General features: G+C 45.3%; 1 protein-coding gene across 1 annotated transcript; it reads right to left on the reverse strand.

Annotated features, from left to right (window-relative positions):
* Window positions 1-11,742: 11,742 nt before the first annotated feature.
* Window positions 11,743-19,078, reverse strand: PSMB5 (proteasome 20S subunit beta 5). The gene is made up of 3 exons (XM_004755337.3): window positions 18,847-19,078; window positions 17,802-18,108; window positions 11,743-12,250 (listed from the first exon to the last, which is right to left on the reverse strand). Exons 1-3 carry the CDS (start codon window positions 19,042-19,044, stop codon window positions 11,964-11,966), a joined length of 792 nt encoding a protein of 263 aa, XP_004755394.1. The 5' UTR covers window positions 19,045-19,078; the 3' UTR covers window positions 11,743-11,963.
* Window positions 19,079-24,195: the final 5,117 nt, after the last annotated feature.

Consider the following 24,195-nt stretch of genomic DNA (forward strand, 5'->3'; position numbering starts at 1 on the left):
CATTGCCTCTGCCCAGCATCATGAGAGAGTATCCTACTGCTTATCACTAGCCCCAGACAAGAGCCAAATTCAAAACTCCAAGTATGGTTTCTACAAAATTTGTATCACTTTAACACCAGTGTAAAGTCAAAAAAGTCCTAAGTCAGGGACGACACCTGGGTGGCTCAGTCAGTTAAGCATCTGTCTTTGTATCAGGTCATGATCCCAGGGTATACTGGTATATATATCTCTCCTTGCTCAGCAGGGATCCTGCTTCTCCCTCTACCTGTCAGTCTCCTTGCTTGTGTTCCCTCTCTCTTTGTCTCTGACCAATAAATTAATTAAAAAAAAATACTAAGTCAGGGGCCATCTGTAATAAGTGACTAAGGTTATACAGGTATAAGAGGTAGACCTGAGATTCGAACCCAGTAAATCTAGTTCCATAGCCCAGGTTCTTTTTTTTTTTTTTAATTTTTTTTTAAAGATTTTATTTATTTATTTGACAGATAGAGTACAAGTAGGCAGAGCAGCAGGCAGAAGGAGAGGGAGAAGCAGATTCCCCGCTGAGCAGAGAGCCTGATGAAGGGCTTGATCCCAGGACCCTGAAACAATGACCCAAGCGGAAGGCAGCCGCTTAACCGACTGAGCCACCCAGGTGCCCCAATAGTCCGAGTTCTTAATCATTATGCCTCTCTGTCTCCACTGCATAGCTTTTATTTTTTTGTTTTTTAAAGATTTTGGGTTTTTGGCTTTGCCTTTGGCTCAGGTCATGATCTCAGGGTCCTGGGATAGAGCCCCGCATCAGGCTCTCTGCTTAGCAGGGAGCCTGCTTCCCTTCCTCTCTCTCTCTCTGCCTGCCTCTCTGCCTACTTGTGATCTCTGTCAAATAAATAAAATCTTAAAAAAAAATCTTAAGGGGCGCCTGGGTGGCTCAGTGGGTTAAGCCGCTGCCTTCGGCTCAGGTCATGGTCTCAGGGTCCTGGGATCAAGTCCCGCGTCGGGCTCTCTGCTCAGCGGGGAGCCTGCTTCCTCCTCTCTCTCTGCCTGCCTCTCTGCCTACCTCTCTGCCTACTTGTGATCTCTCTCTGTCAAATAAATAAATAAAATCTTTAAAAAAAAAAAAATCTTAAAAAAAAAGGTATAACATCTTATATCTGCAAACATACAGGTGGCCATTTTCAAAATGTTAAGATGAAGGAAAAATAGAATTACTAATGACAATTATTATAATTGACATTTATTGAAGTTTTACGTGGTGCCAGGCTCTCTTTCATTTAATCAGTTCTTCTTTTTTTTTTTTTTTTTAAGATTTTATTTATTTATTTGACTGAGAGAGAGACAGCAAGAGAGGGAACACAAGCAGGGGGAGTGAGAGAGGGAGAAGCAGTCTTCCTGCCAAGCAGGGAACCTGATTTGGGGCTCGATCCTAGGACCCTGGGATCATGACCAGAGTGGAAGGCAGACGCTTAATGACCGAGGCACCAAGCCACCCTTCATTTAATCAGTTCTATGAGATAAGTACTATTATACTATTATACTGTCACTTTTACTGATGAGAAAACAGACTCAGAGACTGAAGGTGATTTACCTCAAGGTCATGGAGCTCACTAAATGGTGGAGTCAGATCTTGAATCCAGGCCTCCTGACTTCAGCACCTGTGCTCTTGAGCAATCATTAGTCTCCGCCAAAATTAAAGTCCACTTTTTCTGTGTTAACTCTCTTTTGGTCCCTTGTTTTGAGTCCATGAAAGATAAGCTGTCTTCCCTCTGAGGATCAATAGAATGTTCATACCACCCCCCACTCCACCAATGTCTCCTGGGTATATTTTATTTTATTGTTTTATTTTATTTTTTTAAAAAGATTTTATTTATTTATTTATTTGTCAGAGAGAGAGCGCGAGCGAGAGCGAGCACAGGCAGACAGAGTGGAAGGCAGAGTCAGAGGGAGAAGCAGGCTCCCTGCGGAGCAAGGAGCCCTATGTGGGACTTGATCCCAGGACGCTGGGACCATGACCTGAGCCGAAGGCAGCTGCCCAACCAACTGAGCCACCCAGGCGTCCCTTTATTGTTTTATTTAAGAGAGAGGCAGAGTATGGAGTGGGGAGGGAGGGGCCGAGGGAGAGGGAGAGAGAAAATCCTAAACAGACTCCATGCCCAGCGGGGAACCCAAGCCAAGGCTAGATCTCTTGACCCTGAGGTCATGACCTGAGCTGAAATCAAGACTTGGCCGCTTAACCAAGAGTCACCCCGTCACCCCTCCTGGGACACATTTTAAATTATGAGTCCATTTATACAAAGGCCAGAATTAAGTTGAAAAAGCCATTTCATTTTAATTTTCTTTTCTCCCCCTATGGCCATAGAGGAACCTTTGGTAGAAAGTTGGAGCAAAGCATTTTTGTGCTATTAGATAATGAGAATAGAAAGAAAAATGCACCTTTTTCACCTAAAAAAATTAAAATTTTGAACTCCAAAACTTTGGAGATTTCAAATGTTAAACTTTATAGATGACTTGTTGATTGAGGAAAAGCTGCTCATTTGGCTTCGAATCAAGAAGATCTCTTCATTTTAAGCTATTTCTGTTCAGTGAGATCCCATGGGAGGCTCCCCATATAGTGAAATCTAACTTTCCCTGGAGTGAGGCCGGGGAGCTGCTTCCAACCGTCATTCATTAACACACCCGAGAGCATTATGGAACAGTAGTGGAAGGAAATCCCAGAGTCAGTTGGGAGTATGTCCTCAGAGGCACTGGAGAGGGAACTGTCTGAAAGAGTGGAGGTTTGAAGAGATGAAAGAGGTTATAGAAAGGTGGAAGATAATGCAAAGGAAAAGAGAAAGACAGGCAAGCAGCGAACAGTATTCAAGGAATAGCAAGTAAAGGAGTTTATGCTGTAGCAGATATGAAGGCAGATTAGATTTTTTTTTTTTAAGATTTTATTTTTTATTTGAGAGAGTGAGAGAGGGAGGGAGGGAGAGAGCAAGAGCAGGGGGAGGAGCAGAGAGAAGAGGGAGAACAGGCTCCCTGCCAAGCAGGTAGCCCCAACATGGGGCTCCGGGGGCTCTATCCCAGGACTCTGGAATCATGACCTGAGCTGAAGGCAGATGATCAACCCACCGAGCCACACAGGCACTCCAAGGCAGATTAGATTATAAAGGAAAAAAATATCTGAATCGGACTGATAATTAAATGCAAAGGAAATTGTATAAATAGTTGGGAAGTCAGGGTGCCTGGGTGGCTCAGGACCTCTGCCTTCGGCTTGGGTCGTGGTCCACCAGTCCTGGGATCGAGCCACAAGTCGGGTTCTCTGCTCTGCAGGGAGCCTGCTTCCGCCTCTCTCTGCCTGCCACTCTGCCTACTTGTGATCTCTCTGTCTGTCAAATAAATAAATAAAATCTTAAAAAAAAATAGCTGGCAAGTCTTTCTTAAAGGCTAGCAAAAAGCAATACTATCAAAACAATTAAAATGCAAACAAAAATTAAATATAGATAAGTGTGAAAATGTAGGAGAATGAGAAAGAAGAGGAGGAGGAGGAGGAGAAGAAGGATAAATGCCAGCTAATGTATGTAGAAGAAATGACAGGAATTGGAAAACCAGCCTTTGGCAACCACCAGTGCAAAAATGGTTTCAGGAAGGATAATCAATGGTTGCTAAATCCACTGGGTGCAAGACTGTCAGAGAACAGGATACTCACATGATCTCAAATGAGCACTCTACTAATTATTAGTTTACTAATTAATTACAAAGGACAGACATGCCTTTACAGCAGAGAAGTCTATCAGAAAAACTTCACATCAACGGTAACATAACAAACTGACCTGTGCCTCCTGGTACAGTACAATGGGGAATATACAATATCACCTAGATAATATTCTTGCTAAGAATGTTTAACCTGATTCTAATCAGGAGCAAAAAATCAGACAAATCTGGGCTGCACATGACAGATGATGGCCTGGATTCTTCAAAGTTTAAATGTCATAAGAGATACACATGCAAACCTGGGAGCCTGTTCTAAACTAAACTAAAAAAATATGACAATTAAAGTGATGTGTGAGCCTTGATCGACTTCTGAATCAGGAAACAAGAAAACTATTCTGGGCACTATGTGGACAAATGAGGAATCTGAATATGGGCGAGATATCAAGATAATATGACTATATCATTGTTAAACTTCTTGGTGTGCTATTGTGGTTTCACAAAAGAATATCTTAGTTCTTAGGAGACACATTTAGGGGCAAAATGTCATGATCTCTTAACTTTCAAATAATTAGGTAAGATATATATTAACAAATAAATAGATATATACATTAGAAATAATGTACATGTGGCAAAATGATATCAATTAGCAAACCTATATGAAGGACATATGGGTATTTGTTGTACCAGTCTCAAAAAGCTGAAACTTTTCTGGTTTTGAAACATTTCAAAATAAAAAAAAAAAAAAAAAAAAGATCATGTTTTCACTTTAGATATTTAGACTCAGCCCTTACTTGAGACAAGGAAATGGTCTCATGGACTCTGGCATTCCCTGAATTATTTTAGACTTTGTTACAATGCTTCAGAAAATCAAAAGAGCATGTAAATCAAGACCACCTAGAAAGTCAAAGAATGTTTTTAAACAGACAGGTGGAAGAAGAACAAGTGGCAACAATTCTAGATTGTGAAAAAGACCAAAACCCAAAGAAAAGTGGCTTTTGTTTTTAAGGTGCAAGGGCTGGTGGTACATGAACCATTGATTAGTCCTTCCCTTGTAAAGACCAACTCACTCACGCACCTGATATCCAGACTTGAGTATTGACTAAGCCTCTGCCCATTGATCTAACAGAAAACAAAACAAAAGAGAGATGCTAAGAGAAATACCCTACAGAGCTCCTCTGGGAACTCAATTCTCAATGAGACTAATGTTATCATTAGAAGGGAAAGACAGCAGGACCGCAGAGCAGAATCTGGGCAAAGTGGGAACGGCATGACTGCTCCTTAAACCTGCTTTTTCTGGGGCTCCTGGTTGACTTGGTCAGCAGAGCATGCACCTCTTGACCTAGGGGTTGTGAGTTCAAGCCCCATGTGGGGTGTAGGGATTACTTAAAAATAGAATAAAAACTGCTTTTTATGACACCTAGTTGTCTGCATTTATAAGGAGGGGGTGGCATAACATTTTTTAAAAACTCCTCAATGCAAGTAATTTTGTCTTAATTAAAAAAAAATTAGGGGTATCTGGGTGGCTTAGTCGGTTAGGCATTGGACTCTTGGTTTTGGCTCAGGTTATGATCTCATGAGTCATGAGATGGAGTCCATGGGGCTCCAAGTCAGTTCTGAGCTCAGCCTGGGGTCTGCTTTGAGATTCTCTCTCTCCCTCATCTTCTGCCCCTCCCCCCCTCTCTCAAGTAAATAAGATCTTTTAAAAAAATTAATATATGGGAGCATCTGGGTGGCTCAGGGGGTTAAGCCTCTGCCTTCGGCTCAGGTCATGATCTCAGGGTCCTGGGATCCAGCCCCACATTGGGATGTCTGCTCAGCAGGGACCCTGCTTCCCCCTCTCTCTCTGCCTGCCTCTCTGCCTACTTGTGATCTCTTTCTCTGTCAAATAAAATTTAAAAATCTTTTTAAAAAATTAGTATATGTTTCAAAGTATGTTTAAGAACAGCAAACAGCAAACAACAACAACAACAACAAATGAGCAGGGATGCCTGGACGGTTCTTTCAGTTAAGTGTCTGTGCGTCTGCTTTTGGCTCAAGTCAAATGGGATCGAGTCCCGCATCAGGCTCCTTGCTTAGTGGGGAGCCTGCTTCTCCCTCTGCCTGCCTCTCCCCCTGCAAGTGCTCTCTCCCTCTCTGACAAACATATAAATAAAATCTTTTAAAAACAAACAAAAGCAGCAAACAGCATCTTGAAATTCAACAATTATAGGGAGTCACAGTTCTGAGAAGGGTAAGAAAGCATCATTGACATAAGGACACAGAGTGAAATCTAGTCATTCATTTACTCATTAAAATACATGTATTATCTTATCTCTACTGAGTAGCCTGCACTGTGCTAGACATAGGGGAACAAACAAAAAGTACAGTATAGTAAATGTTTGACTGAAAAGGAAGATAGATCACAAAGTAACCAGAGACCCTAACAAAGACGCTCTCCAATATGCCACGTGCCTTAGACTGTTTAGATGAGTTGGGGGAACTCTGCTATCCCTACCTACGGACCACACTGAGGCTCTATTGACTCAAGGCTGAGCCACCCTTCTGTACATTTTGCTTCTTTGGGGGCTCCTGTGGGACTATGCTTCATCTGTTGTTCTGGGTTAAAATGCTCCACTGCTCTCTTTTCCAGAGATTAAGCTGGGGGTACAGCCTCAGGACTCAAGAGACACAGGCTGATTATGAGCCCCCCCACAGAACCCTGGCACTCACTGGCTTCCCTCCACATCCCCGCTGCAGATGAGCGACCATGCCAGGAGAGCCTATGTATGGTGTGAAACTCTGTATGCATGGGGAAGCTTCCGACATATGATGTCCTTGGGACAACGGTGGCAGTGAGGCTAAGCTGGGAAAAGAGCTGCAGTAGTTGCAAAAATAGCCCCTTGACTTTGGTCCCTTCTGGTCTGCACACATCCCCTCCTTGGGAGCACCCGCTATTCTGGTCTTTCTGGGAGTTTGTGTCCTTTCTCTCTCCATTTGAACAGCCTTGGCTCTGACCTGTGGGCATTAGAGAAAAACAAATGGGATGAGTTATGCATGTGTGATGGGTGTGGCCAGGGGTTATGGAAAGGGGCAAGAGAGGTTCTCTTCAGGAACCTAAAAGAAAAAAGGTAAAAGGGACTGAATCTGTGACCCAGTTCCTCTTGTGAAACAGAGTTCTTTCCTGTCTTTGGCCTGGCTGGGTTGAGAAGGTGCTTCTGAGGGCTCAAATCTTCTTCCCAACCTCGCAGAAGCAGGGCAGACATGGAGAGATTCTCGAGGAACATAAGCGACTGTGACAGTACAGAGCAACACACAGAGGGGCACGTGGTCATTATGTATGGCTGGAGAAATTATCTGTCTCCAGGGGGACATGTTTCATTGTGCATTAGCTTCTAGCCGCTTCCTTCCTCCCTGTTTCTCTGCCCACTCTCTCTCCATCACTGTCCTTTGGAGTTTCCTTTCCCTCCCTCCCCCACTCCCCACGTGCTGCTCTGCCCATCGCTGTCTCCTGCCATCCTTCCTGCCAGGCTGGCCACTGCGCTCACTCTCACACTTGCTGCAGGGGACTTGCCTTCCTGCTTCTCTCATGTGTCTGCTTCTCTCTAGCTCCCGTTCTCTCTCGTTCCATCTGGGTTTCCCTCTGCAGTATGAACGCTTTGGGTACCCCGCAGCTAGTGATAACCTTTTCTCTTTACATTAAAGTCCACCGCAGCACTTGGTTTATTGATTGATTGGTTTTTATTTAAATTCTGGGGAGGCAAGAAAAGGGAATTTTTTTTACAAAGTGAGAGAGCAGAGAGAAAACAGAATTGAGCTGAGGGAGCATAGAGAAAAGGGGCAGGCAGCCTGAGCAGATGGGGTGGGGGCTGGAAAGGGAGGCATCAGAAGACGTAGAACCCATACTCTTTTTTTTTTCCAAAAGATTTTATTTTATTATTTGACAGACAGAGATCACAAGTAGGCAGAGAGGCAGGCAGAGAGAGAGAGAGGAGGAAGCAGGCTCCCTGGGATCATGACCTGAGCCGAAGGCAGAGGCTTTAACCCACTGAGCCACCCAGGCACCCCAGAACCCATACTCTTATTTCCCCTCAAATAAACTAGGGAGGATATTCGTGGCTGAGGACCGCAGAGTCTGGATTATCAAGGGTTAAATCCCAAGTTAGGTTTGGCACCTCACTCAGAGGCAAAAGCTTCAGGGAGAAAAAAGTTGGGTTAAATAAACCCAAGAAGCTGACGTGGGTAGAATTTCTTCTGCCTGACCCACTAACAACTGCGAACAGGACATTATAGAAATGGTTTTTATTGAAATGCTTCAGTGCGGCATAGCCCCTGGAAGCCAGAACTTGGCTCAGAGGCTAGGCCTGGGGAGCACCGCAGGAATGTGGACTGTGCGCGGACTGGAGGGAGAGGGCGGGGAAGGAGGGCCTGCCAGGGTCAGGAGGGAGGGGGCAACAGGCAGCTGCTTATTGCGGTAGTTCTGTTGCTGTGTGTGCTCTCTCCCCTTGCCTGCTCTAATTAAAGCTTTCCTGATGTGATTCTGGCTTCCTGAAGGGAAACCAGGATTTTGAAAACAAACAAGAAACAAACATTAAAAAAATGGCAGAGTTGCTTGTTTGCAATATATGCATATTTTAATCATAAAGCACTTAATCATATCCTGAGGTCACTGCTGAGGGTCAGTTTCAGAGGACCTCCTCTCCTGCTCTGGCCCTGGAAGGAGGGGCTCTTCTAGCAAAACACACACAAGCAACAATATCAAAACCCCTAACTGTACTCACCAGATTAGATACGCTCATGTAAATCCTTCACTCACCCAATCATCCTCCACACCATCTGACACAAGGGAACTGCTCCCCCCCACCTTTCCCCTCCACATTTTTTTTTTCTTAACCTTACTCCCTTTTCATCCCACTTCTTACTCCTCTCCCCTAACAGACCACATGGAATCCATGGACCAGAATAAATCAGTTGTTTTATTTTCCCTCAAAGGATGTAACCTTCCACTCCCAAACGGCTTTGACAGTTTTCTCATTTGCGAGCTGAGGAGGATATCAAGAGACATTGACCTTCTGGTTTTGCCTAAAGAGGGAACACTCAGTAACTATTATGCTCTGGTCCCTGATTTCCTTTCACTGTGCTCTTCCTCCCCCTCCCCCTTGTCCTCGCCTATCTTTTCCCTCTCCCTCCTGAACATTCTACCGACCCCCACAAAGCCCTCTCATCCGCCTTCAAGCCCATGCATTCCCTGCTAGCTAGAGAAAGCACGAGACCCAGACCTGGAGGAGTGTTTGCTCTATTTAATCAGATTAGTCCCATTACCTACCCTGAGGAGTCAGATTTTGGTGTCACTGAGCTATCTGTAGAAGGAGGAGAAATTGTCAGACATCACTTAAAGAGCCCTGTCCCATGGACGCCTGGGAACTGCCGAGAGAAATTAATCTTCCAGCTATTTAAGGCAATTTCTTTTCCATCATCCTTTGTCAAGAGGTCTGCACTGGGAAATGAATCTGATGGGAGTCCCCGAACTGGTCCACTCCACTCGACAGAATCTCTCCAGCGCTGTGAGGCATCCATCATCCCCACGCAGTGGAGACATACAACATCCCTGCCAAGCCAGTTTCCTGCCAGCATGCAGCAGCAAGAAGCCACGACTGCCCAGGCTGGACATGACTGGGCCTAGACGCTTGTAGTTTCTTCTACCCCTGCTCTACTTTCTCTCCAGAACACCTACCACAATTCCATCTCTTCCATTCATTCTTCCTTTTTTTTATTTTTTTTTTTATATTTTTTTTTTAAAGATTTTTATTTATTTATTTGATAGAGAGAGATCACAAGTAGGCAGAGAGGCAGGCAGAGAGAGAGGGGGAAGCAGGCTCTGCCGAGCAGAGAGCCCGATGTGGGGCTCGATCCCAGGACCCTGAGATCATGACCTGAGCTGAAGGCAGAGGCTTAAACCACTGAGCCACCCAGGCGCCCCTCATTCTTCCTTTTATCCAAGATCCAGGAAGGAAGAGAAATGGGCACGTGCAGAACAGAACATGGGACGGATGGCTGTGCATTTTCTTGCCTGAACATAAGGCCTCAGCCAGTGCAGAATGGGTGCTTACATTACACAGCCAGACCACTGCCAAAGCAGGCCGTTGAGACAGAAACTGGGCTAGGGGAGCACTGCTTCAAGACCATCTCTTATCTCCAGACTTAATTTTCTTTCACAGGCCAGGGAGTCCTAGGCTCATTCACGGACAAGAATTCCACTCTTCAACTCTCTTTCCACCCTCAAGGTTATGTCCCAGGGCAGTAACTGTCAAATTGTGTTCCTTCGGGTTCCAAGAAGTACCAGGGAGCATGTATATATATAAAGGTGTGGAGGCAGGGAGGTGGCACTGTGGGCTGGGGCCCCAAGGGGGAGGGGGCTCAGGGGTAGAGGCTCTTGACCCCCCCAACTCTTATTTCAACCTGATTTGATTTCTCTCAGGTGTTAGAATTTCTCCTAAGAGTTCTTTTTTTTTTTTTAAGGTTCTGACTTTTTTGCACTTCTATTTTTTTAATTTTAATTCCAGTGTAATTAACAGACAGTATTATATTAGTTTCAGGTATACAATATAGTGATTTTTTAAATTTTTTATTTTTTATAAACATATATTTTTATCCCCAGGGCTACAGGTCTGTGAATCACCAGGTTTACACACTTCACAGCACTCACCAAAGCACATACCCTCCCCAATGTCCATAATCCCACCCCCTTCTCCCCAACCCCCTCCCCCCAGCAACCCAAGGTTCTGACTTTTTTTAAGTAAACTTTATGCTCAACGTGGGGCTCAAACACATGATCCCAAGATGGAGAGTCGCATGCTTCACCCACTGAGCCAGCCAGGTGCCCCTAGGGCTCTGATTTGTGACAAAGGTCTACCAACCAGCATCCTGAAGGAGAGGATGTCTGTACTTGGGGCTCTCACACAGCTAACCTCCCAGCTGCCTCTAACGTAGAGGGGGCCCAGTTCCCGGCTAGCATTAGCGGCTCCCAGGCTACGGGGGCTCCAGAGGCACTTTTCAGCAAAATGAATCTCCTCAGGCACCAGAGTCATTTGTTTTCCAAACTCCCTGCTCGGATCTCACTAATTCCCAATTTCCCTGCATTTGACAAATGCAATTAACAAGCCTCGATCAGTTCCTGGCGGACAGCCCTCATCAATCAATACGCGACTGCACAAGGCTGAGGGGGAAGGGAAAGTATCCGCACCACAGGCGAGAGGGGCCCTTACCCCTCGATTTCTCAAGATATGAGGCTGGGCTGTCACCCTCACCAGCCACCTTCTCCCTTCTTACTCACCAAAAACAAAGCGGTACTGTTCATACCCTCCTCTCCCGTTTTTTCAAAGGTTTCTCCCATCAACCTCCCCTATGCTTATGGCTTCTCTTAAACAGAAGGCCTTACCATCTGCTGCCACCATTAGCTTGGGAACCCCCTCAGTGCGGGGTGTGATAAATCAGCCATTGCTCTGCTCTCAGCAGGGTCTCCTCCCCACCCACATGTGCCAGTGACAGTTTTGAGCCGCTTCCTGTTCAGGAGACTGTAAGCCCACCATCAACCGCTCTGTCCCCCACCTGTGTACACGGGATGGCCAAAAGGACAAGGATCACCAAGCTTGTGGTCACTACCACTTTCACACTCACCTCTTTGTCCTCTTTTCTCAAGGTCCAAACAAACCTTCCCTTCCCAGTTGGTTTAAGATTCAAGATTCACCCTCTTCACCTTTCTGCTCTGCGGGTAGCACTGGCTTCCCCTCCCCCACAGCAGGATGAGAGCCTTTCCCTGTGCAGCTCTTCCTCACAGAGCCCTGTGCATCTTTCCACCTCATCAACTTTTCATCTCTTTGCAAACAGAATCGGGAAGTCTCTCCCTCCTCCCTGCCTCTCTCTCCATCTCCTTTGTTATTAGCTTCATGAGTAGGGATGCTAATGTATTCACTAGACAATGTCTTCACACCACTGTTTCCTGTAATTACAGTCGGTGCCCTCCCACCGTCCTGGCTATTTTGGCTGAAAAGTGCTTGGAGGAGGGACAGCATGGACAAAAGACACAACACAGGCTGAGGTCGAGTAGTGTAATATTAACATCCAAGAAAGTAAAACAAATAATCACCTCTGCAGCAGGTCATTAACAACTAGTAACACATAGAGGTCAATGCCACCAGAGCTTAAAAAAATTATCAGTACAATTGAGGACCCCTCCACTAGAGGATGGGGAGCTGTACCCACATTGCCAGCAACAGTTTCCCCCAAGAAATGCAAGCAGCCACATCCACCCTCCTTCAGGGGGTAGAGCCACTATATTTGTCATGCAGATCAGCCACACTGTCACTGGAGACTCGGATCCAGCCATCCTCCCGGACATGGTAGAGGTTGACTGCGCCTCCCGAGTAGGCATCTCTGTAGGTGGCTTGGTAGATGGCTCGACGGGCCAGATCATAGGCCTGTTCCGCCTCTAGGTCATAGGAGTAACCCCGATCCATGACCCCATAAGCATACACAGAGCCAGAACCTACAGAGAAGGTGGCCCCCGAGATCCGGTTTCCTTCACTGTCCACATAGTAGAGGCCTGGAAAGAGAGGTGAGGTTAGCAGGAAAAAAATGACCATCTCTTTTGACATCTAATTCATTCTCCAAGAAAAGTTCTCTATCCCTCTTGAAACCCAGGGGAGACCAACAGATATACAAGAAAATAATACTTTGGGGGTGCCTGCGTGGCTCAGCCTTTAAGCGTCTGCCTTTGGCTCAGGTCATGATCCCAAGGCCCTGGGATCCAGCCCCGCATCAGGCTCCCTGCTCGGCAGGAAGCCTCCCTCTCCCACTCCCTCTGCTTGTGTTCCCTCTCTCGCTGTGTCTCTGTCAAGTAAGTAAATAAAATCTTAAAAAAAAATAAAGAAAGCAAATATATTTCTACAAAATTACTTGAAAAAAAAAAATAGCTGGGGGCGCCTGGGTGGCTCAGTCAGTTAAGCACCTGCCTTCAGCTCAGGTCATGATTCCAGGGTCCTGGGACTGAGCCCTGCATTGGGATCCCTGCTCAATGGGGAGCTGTCTTCTCCCTCTCCCTCTGCCTGCTACTCCCCTTGCTTGTGCTCTGTCAAATAAATAAATAAAAATCTATTAAAAATAATAGCTGAAGGAATAAAATTAAATATTAAGATTCCTGGATTCTACCTCACATTATTACTGCTTTACTATCCTCACTGCATAACCAAAAAACAAGTATAATCCAAATGACTTAGGTTTCCTTTTCTTTCTTTCTTTTTTTTTTTTTTTTAAGATTTTATTTATTTATTTGACAGAAGAGAGATCAGAAGCAGGGAGAGAGGCAGGCAGAGAGAGAGAAGGAAGCAGGCTCCCGGCTGAGCGGAGAGCCCGACGCGGGGCTCGATCCCAGGACCCTGTGATCATGACCGGAGCTGAAGGCAGCGGCTTAACCCACTGAGCCACCCAGGCGCCCCCCCCCTTTTTTAAAAGATTTTGTTTATTTATTTGAGAGACGGAGGTCACAAGTAGGCAGAGAGGCAGGCAGAGAGAGGAGGAAGCAGGCTCCCCGCTGAGCAGAGCGCAGATGCGGGGCTTGATCCCCGGACCCTGGGATCATGACCTGAGCCGAAAGCAGAGGCTTTAACCCACTGAGCCACCCAGGTGCCCCGGTTTTCTTTTTTTTAAGGTTTTACTTTTATTTATTTGAGAGAGAGAGAGAGAGACCCCACAAGCACAAGCAGGGAGAGCAGGAGACACAGAGGGAGAAACAGGCTTCTTGAGGAGCAAGGAGCCTGATACAGGGCTAATGCAACCGACTGAGCCACCCAGGAGCCCCACGACTTAGGTTTCAAGCACAGAATGTCAGCACTGTGGAGATAATGTTTAAAACAGTTCTAGCCCTTGGGTGCTAGGGGTGTTCTCTCTCAAATAAATAAAATCTTTTAAAAAAAGAAAACAGGGCGCCTGAGTGGCTCAGTCATTAAGCATCTGCCTTCAGTTCAGGTCACGATCCCAAGGTCCTGGGATTGAGCTCCACATCTGGCTCCTTGCTCACTGGGAAGCCTGCTTCTCCCTCTCCCTCTCCCCTTGCCTGTGTGTTCCCCCTCTTGCTGTGTGTCTCTGTCAAATAAACAAATAAAAACTTAAACAAAAAACAAAACAAAACAAAACAACACTTACAAAGAAAAAAAAACAACCCTAGTCCTCAAAGTTTAGACTATCTGGGGAACAAGACATATACCGCACAGTAGAAGAGAGCCTAGAGTTCCAAATTATATCGCAAAGACCTGCACTGTCCAATATGGGAGCCACTAGCCGTGTGTGACCACTGAGCATGTGAAATGAAGCTGGCACTACATGCTGAAGTGCTAACATTTTGGATCTATAAAATAAAATATATACTATTAAGATTTATTTATTTTAGGGGCACCTGGGTGACTCAGTCGTTAAGCATCTGCCTTTGGCTCAGTCATGATCCCAGGGTCCTGGGATCAAGGCCCACATAGGGCTACCTGCTCTGTGGGAAGCCTGCTTCTCCCTCTGCCACTCCCCCTGCTTGGTCCCTCTTTCCGTCAAATAAATAGATAAAATATTTTTTTTTTTTAAGATTTTATTTATTTGACAGATCACAAGCAGGCAGAGAGGCAGGCAGAGAGAGAGAGGGGGAAGCAGGCTCCCCGCTGAGCAGAGAGCCCGATGCAGGGCTCAATCCAAGGACTCCAGGACCATGACCTGAGCCGAAGGCAGAGGCTTTAACCCATGAGCCACCCAGGCACCCCAATAAATAAAATCTTAAAAAAAAAAAAAGATTTGTTTGAGAGAGAATGTGTATGCACACAAGGTGGAGGGTCAGAGGGAGAGGGAGAGAGAATCCGAAGCCAACTCCAGGCTGAGTGCGACCCTGAGATCACAGCTGAAACCAAGAGTGGGACACCTAACTGACTGCATCACCTAGGCACTCCAAAATACAATATATCATTAAAGTTAATTTCTCTTTATCTTTAATTTAGAAAATGTGGCTACTATAAAATTTAAAATTACATGTATGGCTCACACTTTATTTCCATTGGACGATGCTGGTATAGATCAGGGGTTGGCCAGGCCAACTGCCCGTTTCTGTAAACAAAGTTTTATGGGGACACCGCCATACCCATTTGTGTACATATTGTCTATGACTGCTTTTATGCTAAAGCAGGAGAGTTAGGTAGTTGAAACAAAGACCATATAGCTTGCAGTCCTACATTATTTACTATTTGGCACTTTATGAAGAAGTTAGCTAGTATTTACTACAGATGAAAATTTAGACAAAGATTTTAATAAAATGTTTATCAATTCCAACTACCTGCTGGATCTTCCAACAGGATGCCTTTGTCACCAAGTTCAGATTCAGACTTCCTATCCTCAAATATTTTCAGTAGTTCTCCATTACCAACCAAACTCATCTCTCTCTACTGCTCCACCAGCCCACACTGCCTCCCATGTTCTCAAGTTCTGCCTGCCAATAGGATCGTTATTTTTCTGTTCCAGTGGTTCCAATCTCTCACTGTGTATCAGATTCATCTAAGAAGCTTTTTAAAAAGATGCCCAGGACTTACAACAGGTATTCTTTTCCAGTTGGTCTGGGGTGGAGAACAAGTATGGGACTTGTGTTTTAAGTTCTCTAGGTGATTCTAATGCAACCCAGTTGAGAACCAAATGCTCACCAGTCTTCAGGTTCAAGGATTCCAATGTCTACCCCAAACTAGTCCCTCCTCAGTCCCAGGGACACTACCTTGCCTAGTGGGCTCACTACATGATTCCTGTTTAGCTCTCCAGCTCTATGGATCACTACTCCTCTTCACACAACCTTAGTTCTGATTAAACTGGGCTTTTGGGGGTGCCTGGGTGGTTCAGTCAGTTAAACGTCCGCCTTCAGTCCAGGTCATGATCCCAGGGTTTCTGGATCAAACCCTGCATCAGGCTCTGTGCTCAGCAGGGAGCCTGCTTTACCCTCTCCCTCTGCCTGCCACCCCCTGCTTGTGTGCACATTCCCTCTCTCTCTCAAATAAATAAATATTTAAAACAAACAAACAAACTGGGCTTTCAGTTACTCCTCCCAAACCGCATGCTTCATCCACCCCCCTTTTCCACCATGCTTCCCTTCTCTCACTTGCACATCCTATTCGACTGTCACTTATCAATGAAGTCATCCTGTGTCCTCCCATCAGAAATAATCCTTTTCCTCAAAACTCCCTCAGCAGCATACCGGTTCTCCTTACAATGGCATTCATCTAATTTAGCCTCGTGTTAAGTAATCTGTAATCATTTTTCAGTCATCTGCTTTTTGAGGCAACGGACTGACTCATCCTAGATGAGACATGCTGTAGGGAAGGGTTCTTGTGAAGGCATGATTTAGGTTATGCTCTAGCTTCTCAGGTTCTCATTGCTAGCCAGCATCTGTACTCTCAAACACGGCTTCCGTCCCCTGGAACAGACCCAGTAGCTAAGGGTACGAAGCAACAGTTCCAAAATGCTTCCCTGGGCCACACAAAAAATGTATGGAGCTGTTCTTTCACACTTTTCCCAAAAAAGCATCTCAATTTCCAAAGTAACAAGCCATGCTCCTCTCTTACATCCCCTTTTTTAATCTTCTTATTCACCCTCCACTGAACAGTGAACCGAGAGCTTCTAAACCAAGTGGAAAAGTGCTGGGTATCCTGCAGTTGTTCGACAGAAAAAAACTAGGCACTCAGTAAACAGGTGAATGAATGAAGCATAAACAAAAGGGAAGAATAAACTACTCAAGCATGGAGGGGGAAAATTATACAGAAAGTAACTAGCTGTATTCCAGCTTGATAAAGAGACATCCGAAACTGGTCAAAAAGCTGAGGTGCCGGGCAGGCTCAGTCTGTGTGGAGTGTGCGTGCGACTCTCGATCTCAGGGTGGTGAGTTTGAGCCCCACGCTGGGTATAGAGATTATTTAAATGGATACTTAAATGAAAACTTAAAAAAAAAAAAAAAAAACTGGTTGAAAAGGAACTGACATCAGATGCAAGGCTGAACTTCCTGGCAAGGTTTCTATATACTAAAAACAGAAAAAGGCTAAGGAATCTATTTTAAGAGATGACAGAATAGGACCTAGGATGATTTTATCAAGCAAGGAAAGGATCAGCCCTAAAGGCCCCTTCTAGGCCAAAGACTCCCTAAAGGAAAAAAGAAGAGAAATGACTAACTTCCTATTAGAGTTTCACTGTCCAGGACAATGGCCACTAGCAACATGTGGCATTGAGCACTTGAAATGGGGCTAATGCACATGCCAAATGATATTACTTTAGATGTTCTGGATTAAACGAATCATTACAATGTCCCCATCTTTTTACTTCTTAAATATATCCATTAGACAATTCTAAAAAATTGTTATTGGGGCACCTGGGTGGCTCAGTCGAGCATCTGCCTCTGGCTCAGGTCATGATCCTGGAGTTCAGGGATCTGAGCCCTGCACCTGGCTCACTCCTCAGCGGGGAGTCTGCTTCTCCCTCTCCTACTCCTTCCCTGCTCAAGCTCACTTGCTCTCTCAAATAAATAAAATCTTTAAAAAAGTTATTATTATTATTATTAAGTAAACTCTACACCCAACGTGGAACTTGAACTCACCACCCTGAGATAAATTACATACTCCACTGATGGAGCCAGCCAAGTGCCCCTCCATAAGACAATTTTAAATTACATGTGTGGTTCACATCATATTTTTATTAGAAAGCACTGACTGGAGTTTTTATGTCTATTATCCAATTTAATTCTCAAATACACTCTTTGTAGGTCTTACCATTTAATGGGAGAGAGAAGGAGAAACATTATGTGCCAGACATGCTTTACATGTATTACCTCCTTTAACTAACAAAACAGATGATGAAACTGACTGGGAAAATGAGCAGCCAAAGTAAGGTCACATGGGGTGGTCAATGACACAGCTAGTCTAACTCCATGCCCTCTCCTACACAGTAGTGCCTTCCTTGAACAAAGAGAAGAAAGGGTGGAGAACCTAATCAACACATCCCCAGCGCCTACTCAAAGCCCTTTCATTCACCTGTTCATCCAACCCCTCCTCTCTGTAGTGCCAGCCCAAGAACCAAGTGCTTGCAGCTTAACTCACCAGGGCCTCTCTTATCCCAGCCACAGATCATGGTGCCCATGGACAGCCCCATGCCTTTATACTGATACACCATGTTGGCAAGCAGCTTGGAGGCAGCTGCTACCGAGATGCGTTCCTTGTTTCGAAGCTCATATATTCGACATTGCCGAGCCAACAGCCGCTCCCAGAAGCTGCAATCCGCTGCGCCCCCAGCCATGGTGCCCAGCAGGTAGGGATTGATCTCTATCACCTTCTTTACTGTCTGGGAGGCTATATAGGCACCAGCTGTGGCCCGAGAGTCCGCTGCAACAATGACTCCATGTTGAAACTGTTAAGATCAGAGGAAAACACAAAGCAGACCACATCAGACCACAGAAACATCTCCTTCACATTTCTTTTTGCATCAGTAGAAAACCAGAATATCCTTCTCTATCCTTTCACACTTCACAAAATGCTTTCCACATATTGGTATCAACTAAGCTTCACAAGATCCCACGACATGGTATAACCGGTATTAACTTCAATTTCATTTTATAGATCAGGAAACGAGTTCAAGAGATCCAATGACTTGCCCAAGATCGTACACCTAGTTATTGTAAAGCTGGATCAAGAATTCCAGTTGTCTAGCTCCCGCTACAGTGTTCCCTCCCACAATTCTTTCCCTCATCGCTTTTCAGTTACCCCTGCCTAATGGGGACCCAGTTTTTAAAAACCTTTAGTTAATGGTTAAACATCCTTTCCTCTACCAATATTCATTGCTTTGAGGCCTTCCCTTTCCTGAACCGGAGTCATAGGGTTGCCTAGGAATCAACCAAAGCGGCCTCGGGTTTCTTCTCCCCCTTAACCTCAGCCCCACGGTCCTACGGCTAGAGCGAGAACCGAAGCCTCTCAGGTCAATGAAACAGCGAAACCACCGGGGTCGGGAGGACAGGCCCGAGGCTCCCACTAGGCTCGGTGGTCGCGGCCCCCGCGGCCCCCACGGGCTCCGGTCCGGCCGGAAGGCCGGGAAGGTCGGTAAGGGCGCGGGCGCGCGGGTCTCAGCGCGGCGCGGCGGTTGGGTCCGCACCTTGAAGGCCAGGGTGGTGGTTCCATGAAGCATTTCGATTCTTGGCTCCTCCGCGACACCCCAGTTGGGCGCGGCCAGGGTCAGCCCATCGCTGGGACTCCCTGGACCCAGGTCCAGCAGATCCGCACGACCCCCGAGTCCAAAATACCCGAGCCCGTTCACCGGTAGCGGCCTCTCCAACACGCTGGCCAGCGCCATGTCTAGTAAGGGCACAAGAAACTCGCTGCCAGAAGGCCTACTAAAGAGCAGCCGGGCAACGCCTCGCCGTCACAGCTTCACTTCCTATTAAAGCTATCCCAGGGAGAAGCCATTTTAACTACTGGCAACCACGCCTCCAAAAAACAAGAACCCGATGCCAGGGACTGTTTTCGCCGAGGGGATAAAAATAAATGCCTTAAATTCCTCTAAATTTTAAAAGGATGTTGTTGTCATCTTTACTTTTGTCAGGCAAGCAATACCGGATTAAATTCACATCCAATCCATAGGAAGCGATCAGAAACGCCCTTGTTGCGTAGAAGAAGTGAGGCCGGCCATCTTTGAGAAGGGCGTGACTAGTTGAAATCCTTTCAGAACCTTTAATACTAAGTCGTCCCCGTCCTGCCAGGTGTCTAAGCAATACTTTACATCTGGGCGGCTTTAGCATCCTGTTAACGCAACTGAAGTTGCCATTTTGTTTAAGGGCACCCGGTAACACTGGGTAAAATAATGATGTATTCTGAGGCATTTTCCTGTGAAGTTAGTTAACCCCCAGTAGTTTGTGGTAAAAATTGCAACAAAATAAAAGTGCTATACCTCTTGTTGTTTGATAGCATTAATCGCCACACTACCCAACTTCTGTAACATAACCAGTTTTTAAGATTTAATATTCTCTTTACTCCCACCCTGTGGTGGAAATTCTAAGTAATGTATTGCCTAAAAGGCAGAAGAATAAAGAAGGAAACGTATGGGACCCAGTTAATCCACAAACTAGATTCTCAATTCAGCTCCGAATAACTGAGTCAATAGTCATTTACCATCTCAGAGCCTGGAGGAAGGCTGACAATCAGTAAAAATGTACCAAGAGGTTCTCCAACTTAGGCTTGCTAAGACAAGCTCTTTATTAATACAGGAATGTGGTATTTATCATTGTCTCTCCATCTCTCCACCCACCTTCATTTTTCAACCCTTTGGGGACCCATAACAAACAAGGAAGTGGGCAAATGTATGAAATGCTGCCTCCTGCTTTATGGTTCTATGAAGTCAGTGTCTGGCCTTCCTTGTTGGATTCCAGCAGCAACATCCATCAATATCTAAATTCCCCTTTCTTCTGATGCCCAACCCAGCCCCTCCTCTTCCCCAGCAGACTCTGACTCTGCATATGTTGTATTTTTAATGCTGAAATTTGGCAACCCTTTCCAAGCCCAACCATCAGAATGTAATGAAGCAGAAGATCTTTTTCTGCGTCTCACACTTGGATGGTGTGGAAAATTCGGAGTGCCTCCGTTTATAGAGCAGGTATTATTTTGCCGTCCCCCCTGCGATGCAGCTTGTCCTCTTCCTGACTCTCCCCTGTGGTTTGTTCACACTGCCACTAATAGCATTTGTACCTCTCTTAAGACACTTTCACATTTTAAAGTGATTGGTTGTAAGTGTACTTGACTGCGAGTTTCTAAAGACAGGTATTTCTCTACTGTTCATCTCTGCGTCCACTCTATGCTTAGTAAATGCTTGCCAAGTGAATACAGGAGAGAATGGTAACAATGTTCTTCCAGTCGCAGAGGCCTGAAGCCCTGGCCATCTTTGACAACTCCCCTTCCTTTCCATCACATTCCATAAGTTGCCAAGTCCTGTTGATTCTTCCTCTACAATGCTTCTCATGTGTTTTTTGGTTGTTGTTGTTGTTGTTTTTTCATTGCAACTGATACCACCTTTTGGCTTCTTATTTCCTCACTACTGAATTACTGAAATATTCTTCTGATTTTCTGGGCCCAAATTGTACTCTCTAATTCATTTTGCACAGTACCAGATTAATTTTCCTAAAACGCCCTCTTAATCTTATCTCTTGCCTGCTTAAAAATGTTCTCTAAGATTCAGCTCCTCGGTATGGCATTCAAGGCGTTCCATAATCTATTCTCAACTTACTTTGTATTAGTTCTTAGATAGATAGATAGAGATATATGTATATCACCTGTCACTATCTCTATCTGTATCTATATAGAGAGATACATGTCAGGCAGAGAAAGACAAATACTGTATGCTCTCACTTATATGTGGAAACTAACAAAGCCAAACTCCATATGAACAGAGAGTGGGTTGGTAGTTACCAGGGGCTGTGGAGTAGGGGAAACGGGGAGATATTGTTCGAAGGGTAAATATACATTTCCAGTTTAAGAAGTTCTGGGAATCTAATGTACAGCATTAGGATTATAGTTAATGATGCTAAATTGTATTCCGTAGTTGAAAGTTGCTAAGAGAGTAGATTTGATTTTATTTTTAAAGATTTTATTTATTTAACAGAGAGAGACACAGTGAGAGAGGGAACACAGCAGGGGGAGTGGAGAGGGAGAAGCTTCCTGAGGAGCAGGAAGCCCGATGTGGGCCTTGATCTCAGGACCCTGGGATCAGGACCTGAGCCAAAGGCAGACACTTAATGACTGAGCCAACCAGGTGCCCCAAGAAAGCAGACTTTAAATGTTCTCACCACCACCACAAAAATGGTTAATTATATAAAGTGAGGGATGTGTTCATTAACCTTATTGTGGTAAACATTTTGCAATATGTGCCTGTATCAAATCATCACACTGCACACCTCATGTGTCAATGTTATCTCAATAAAAAAGGTTTGGGGGAGAAAAAAAATGATAAGTGTTGTAGTTCAGAGGTGAGAGAGATCAATATAGCTTGGGGTGAGGTGGGGAGACCAGGAAGGCATGCTAAGGAAGTGTAGATTCATTTCCCTAAATACTGTGGGGATCCCATAGCTCCTCAAACCAACAGCCTCACCTCTCTCAGACCACACCTGAGAAGGATTTTCAAAACAGAAGATACTCAAGCCAGGCTTTGAAGGATAGGATTCAGATAGATGAAGGAGAGGGTCACCTGTCTGGTTCAGTCAACAGAATGTGATTCTTGTCCTTGGGGCTAATTCCGAACCCCACAGTGGGTGTAGAGATTACTTAAAAATAAAACCTTAGGCTTAGTCATTAAGCATCTGCCTTCGGCTCAGGATATGGTCCCAGGGTCCTGGGATCGAGCCCCGTATCAGTCTCCCTGCTGGGCAGGAAGCCTGCTTTTCCCTCTCCAACTCCCCCTCCTTGTGTTCCCTCTCACTGTGTCTCTCTCTGTCAAAATAAACAAATAAATTTTAAAAATATGTATTTTTTAAAAAACATCTTGGAGTGCCTGGGTGGCTCGGTGGGTTAAGCCCTCTGCCTTCAGCTTGGGTCATGATCCCAGGGTTCTGGGATCGAGCCCCACATCGGGCTCTCTGCTCAGTGGGGAGCCTGCTTGCCTTCCTCTCTCTCTGCCAGCCTCTCTGCCTACTTATGATCTCTGTCTGTCAAATAAATAAATAAAATCTTTAAAAAAAAAAATCTTGGGCACCTGGGTGGCTCAGTCAGTTGAATAGCTGCTTTCAGCTTGGGTCATGACCCTAGGTCCTGGGAGGAAGAACCAAATAGGGCTCCCTGTACAGGGGAGAGTCTGTTTCTCCATCTCTCTCTGCCCTCCCAACTCATGCTCACTTACTCTCTCTCTCCCTCTCTCTCTCTCTCAAATAAATAAATAAATAATGTTTAAAAAAAAATCTTGAAAAAAATAGATGAAAAAAGTAGATGAAGGGGAGGTGTGAGATGTGTTAGGAACGGTATGAAAGAGGTTGTGGTGGATAGATCAGGATGGGACCATCGTGGGCCTTAAATGCCAGCCTGATGAGGAGAAGGTGGTTTGGGTTTGATCTTGTAGTCCTTCAAGATTTCTTAGTAGAGAAGACATGTTAGGAAAACATGTCAGTGTGAAGGGTAAGATTAGAAGGGAGACTAGAGGGTGGCAAATTAGAAGGCCATTCAACTGTCTACATCTGACTTGAGAATGGCTTGACTTAAGGAGGTGACAATCCATCCATATATACAACATCTAAGGCTTAGTCTTTAAAAACAGGAGACATACCTACCTCTCCAGTAAGAGTCCCATGTGGTCTTGTGCAAAAGAAAGGAGAAAGACTGGTTGGACTTTAGTGTGACCTCCTGGTTTCTCCAGTCCTCCCATGACATGTTTGCACTTGCCTTTAGTACTGACTCTACAGCCCCACCATCATGGTATCTGGGGGGGCTCCAGGCTCTTTCCCTTGTGTGTGGGTCTGTTTCTTTGACTAAGTCCATTTCTTTGACTAAGTCCAGCACCCCTTTGAGCTGCAGGCTTTAGTAAAATATACTCCAGATGGTGCTGGAAGTAGTTAAGGCTTGTCACTCTGCCCCAGTCTACTTCGTCTTTCTGAAGGGCCAGCAGTCCTATCCCTTGCCCACCCCTGGTTGGTCTAAGACTTAGACTCAGCCTAATGGGGACAAGGTCAGTTTGTTTTGCCTTGGAACTACAAACAACTCTCCCACTATTGTAAACTACTGGGCGAAGGGGGACCGGGAGAGGGAAGGCCATTAGATACTTTCAGCTACATTCTCAGAAGTATCCCACAACAGAGAAGCTATACTGCTAGAAACTGTCAGGAATGCGGTCTTCATGCAGATGGAAGTTCATATGCACCTTCGAAACAAAGGAGAAAGGGAACTCCACGTTCTAGTTTCCTCTCACCCAGGTCCCTCTGTACCCTGCCTTTCTAGAAGGTATTTGAGCACCCCTCCCCCTCATAAAGACTCTCTTGCACTTTTCTCTTTTGCCCTGCTCTCCGTCCATTTCCTTTTCTCCTGACTAGAAAGTCAAAGTGTGAGCTGAGCATTAGAGTTCCCTGGTCTCAAACCCCTGAAGAGGGAACCTGATGTCAAAGGCCCCTGCCTTGGGTTCCTGGATGGCTCAGTTTGTTAAGTGTCTGCCTTTGGCTCAGGTCAGGATCTCAGGGTCCTGAGATCGAGTCCTGTATCAAGCTCCCTGCTTAGCGGAGAGCCGGCTTCTCCCTCTACCTCTGCTGCTCCCCCTACTTGTGCTTTTTCTCTCTCTCAAAGAAATAAAATCTTAAAAAAACAAAAAACAAAAAAACAAAAAACGTCTCCTGACTTGGTGGGTTCACAACACTCTTCTTCTTTTCTTCTTTTTTTTTTTTTTTTTAAGATTTTATTTATTTATTTGACCGAGATCACAGTAGGCAGAGACACAGGCAGAGAGAGAGAGAGGAGGAAGCAGGCTCCCCACTGAGCAGAG

This window comes from Mustela putorius, unplaced genomic scaffold (genome assembly GCF_011764305.1).
Source record: "Mustela putorius furo isolate JIRA1106 unplaced genomic scaffold, ASM1176430v1.1 tig00003898_pilon_pilon_pilon, whole genome shotgun sequence".
In the NCBI taxonomy this organism is placed as follows: Eukaryota; Metazoa; Chordata; class Mammalia; order Carnivora; family Mustelidae; genus Mustela; species Mustela putorius.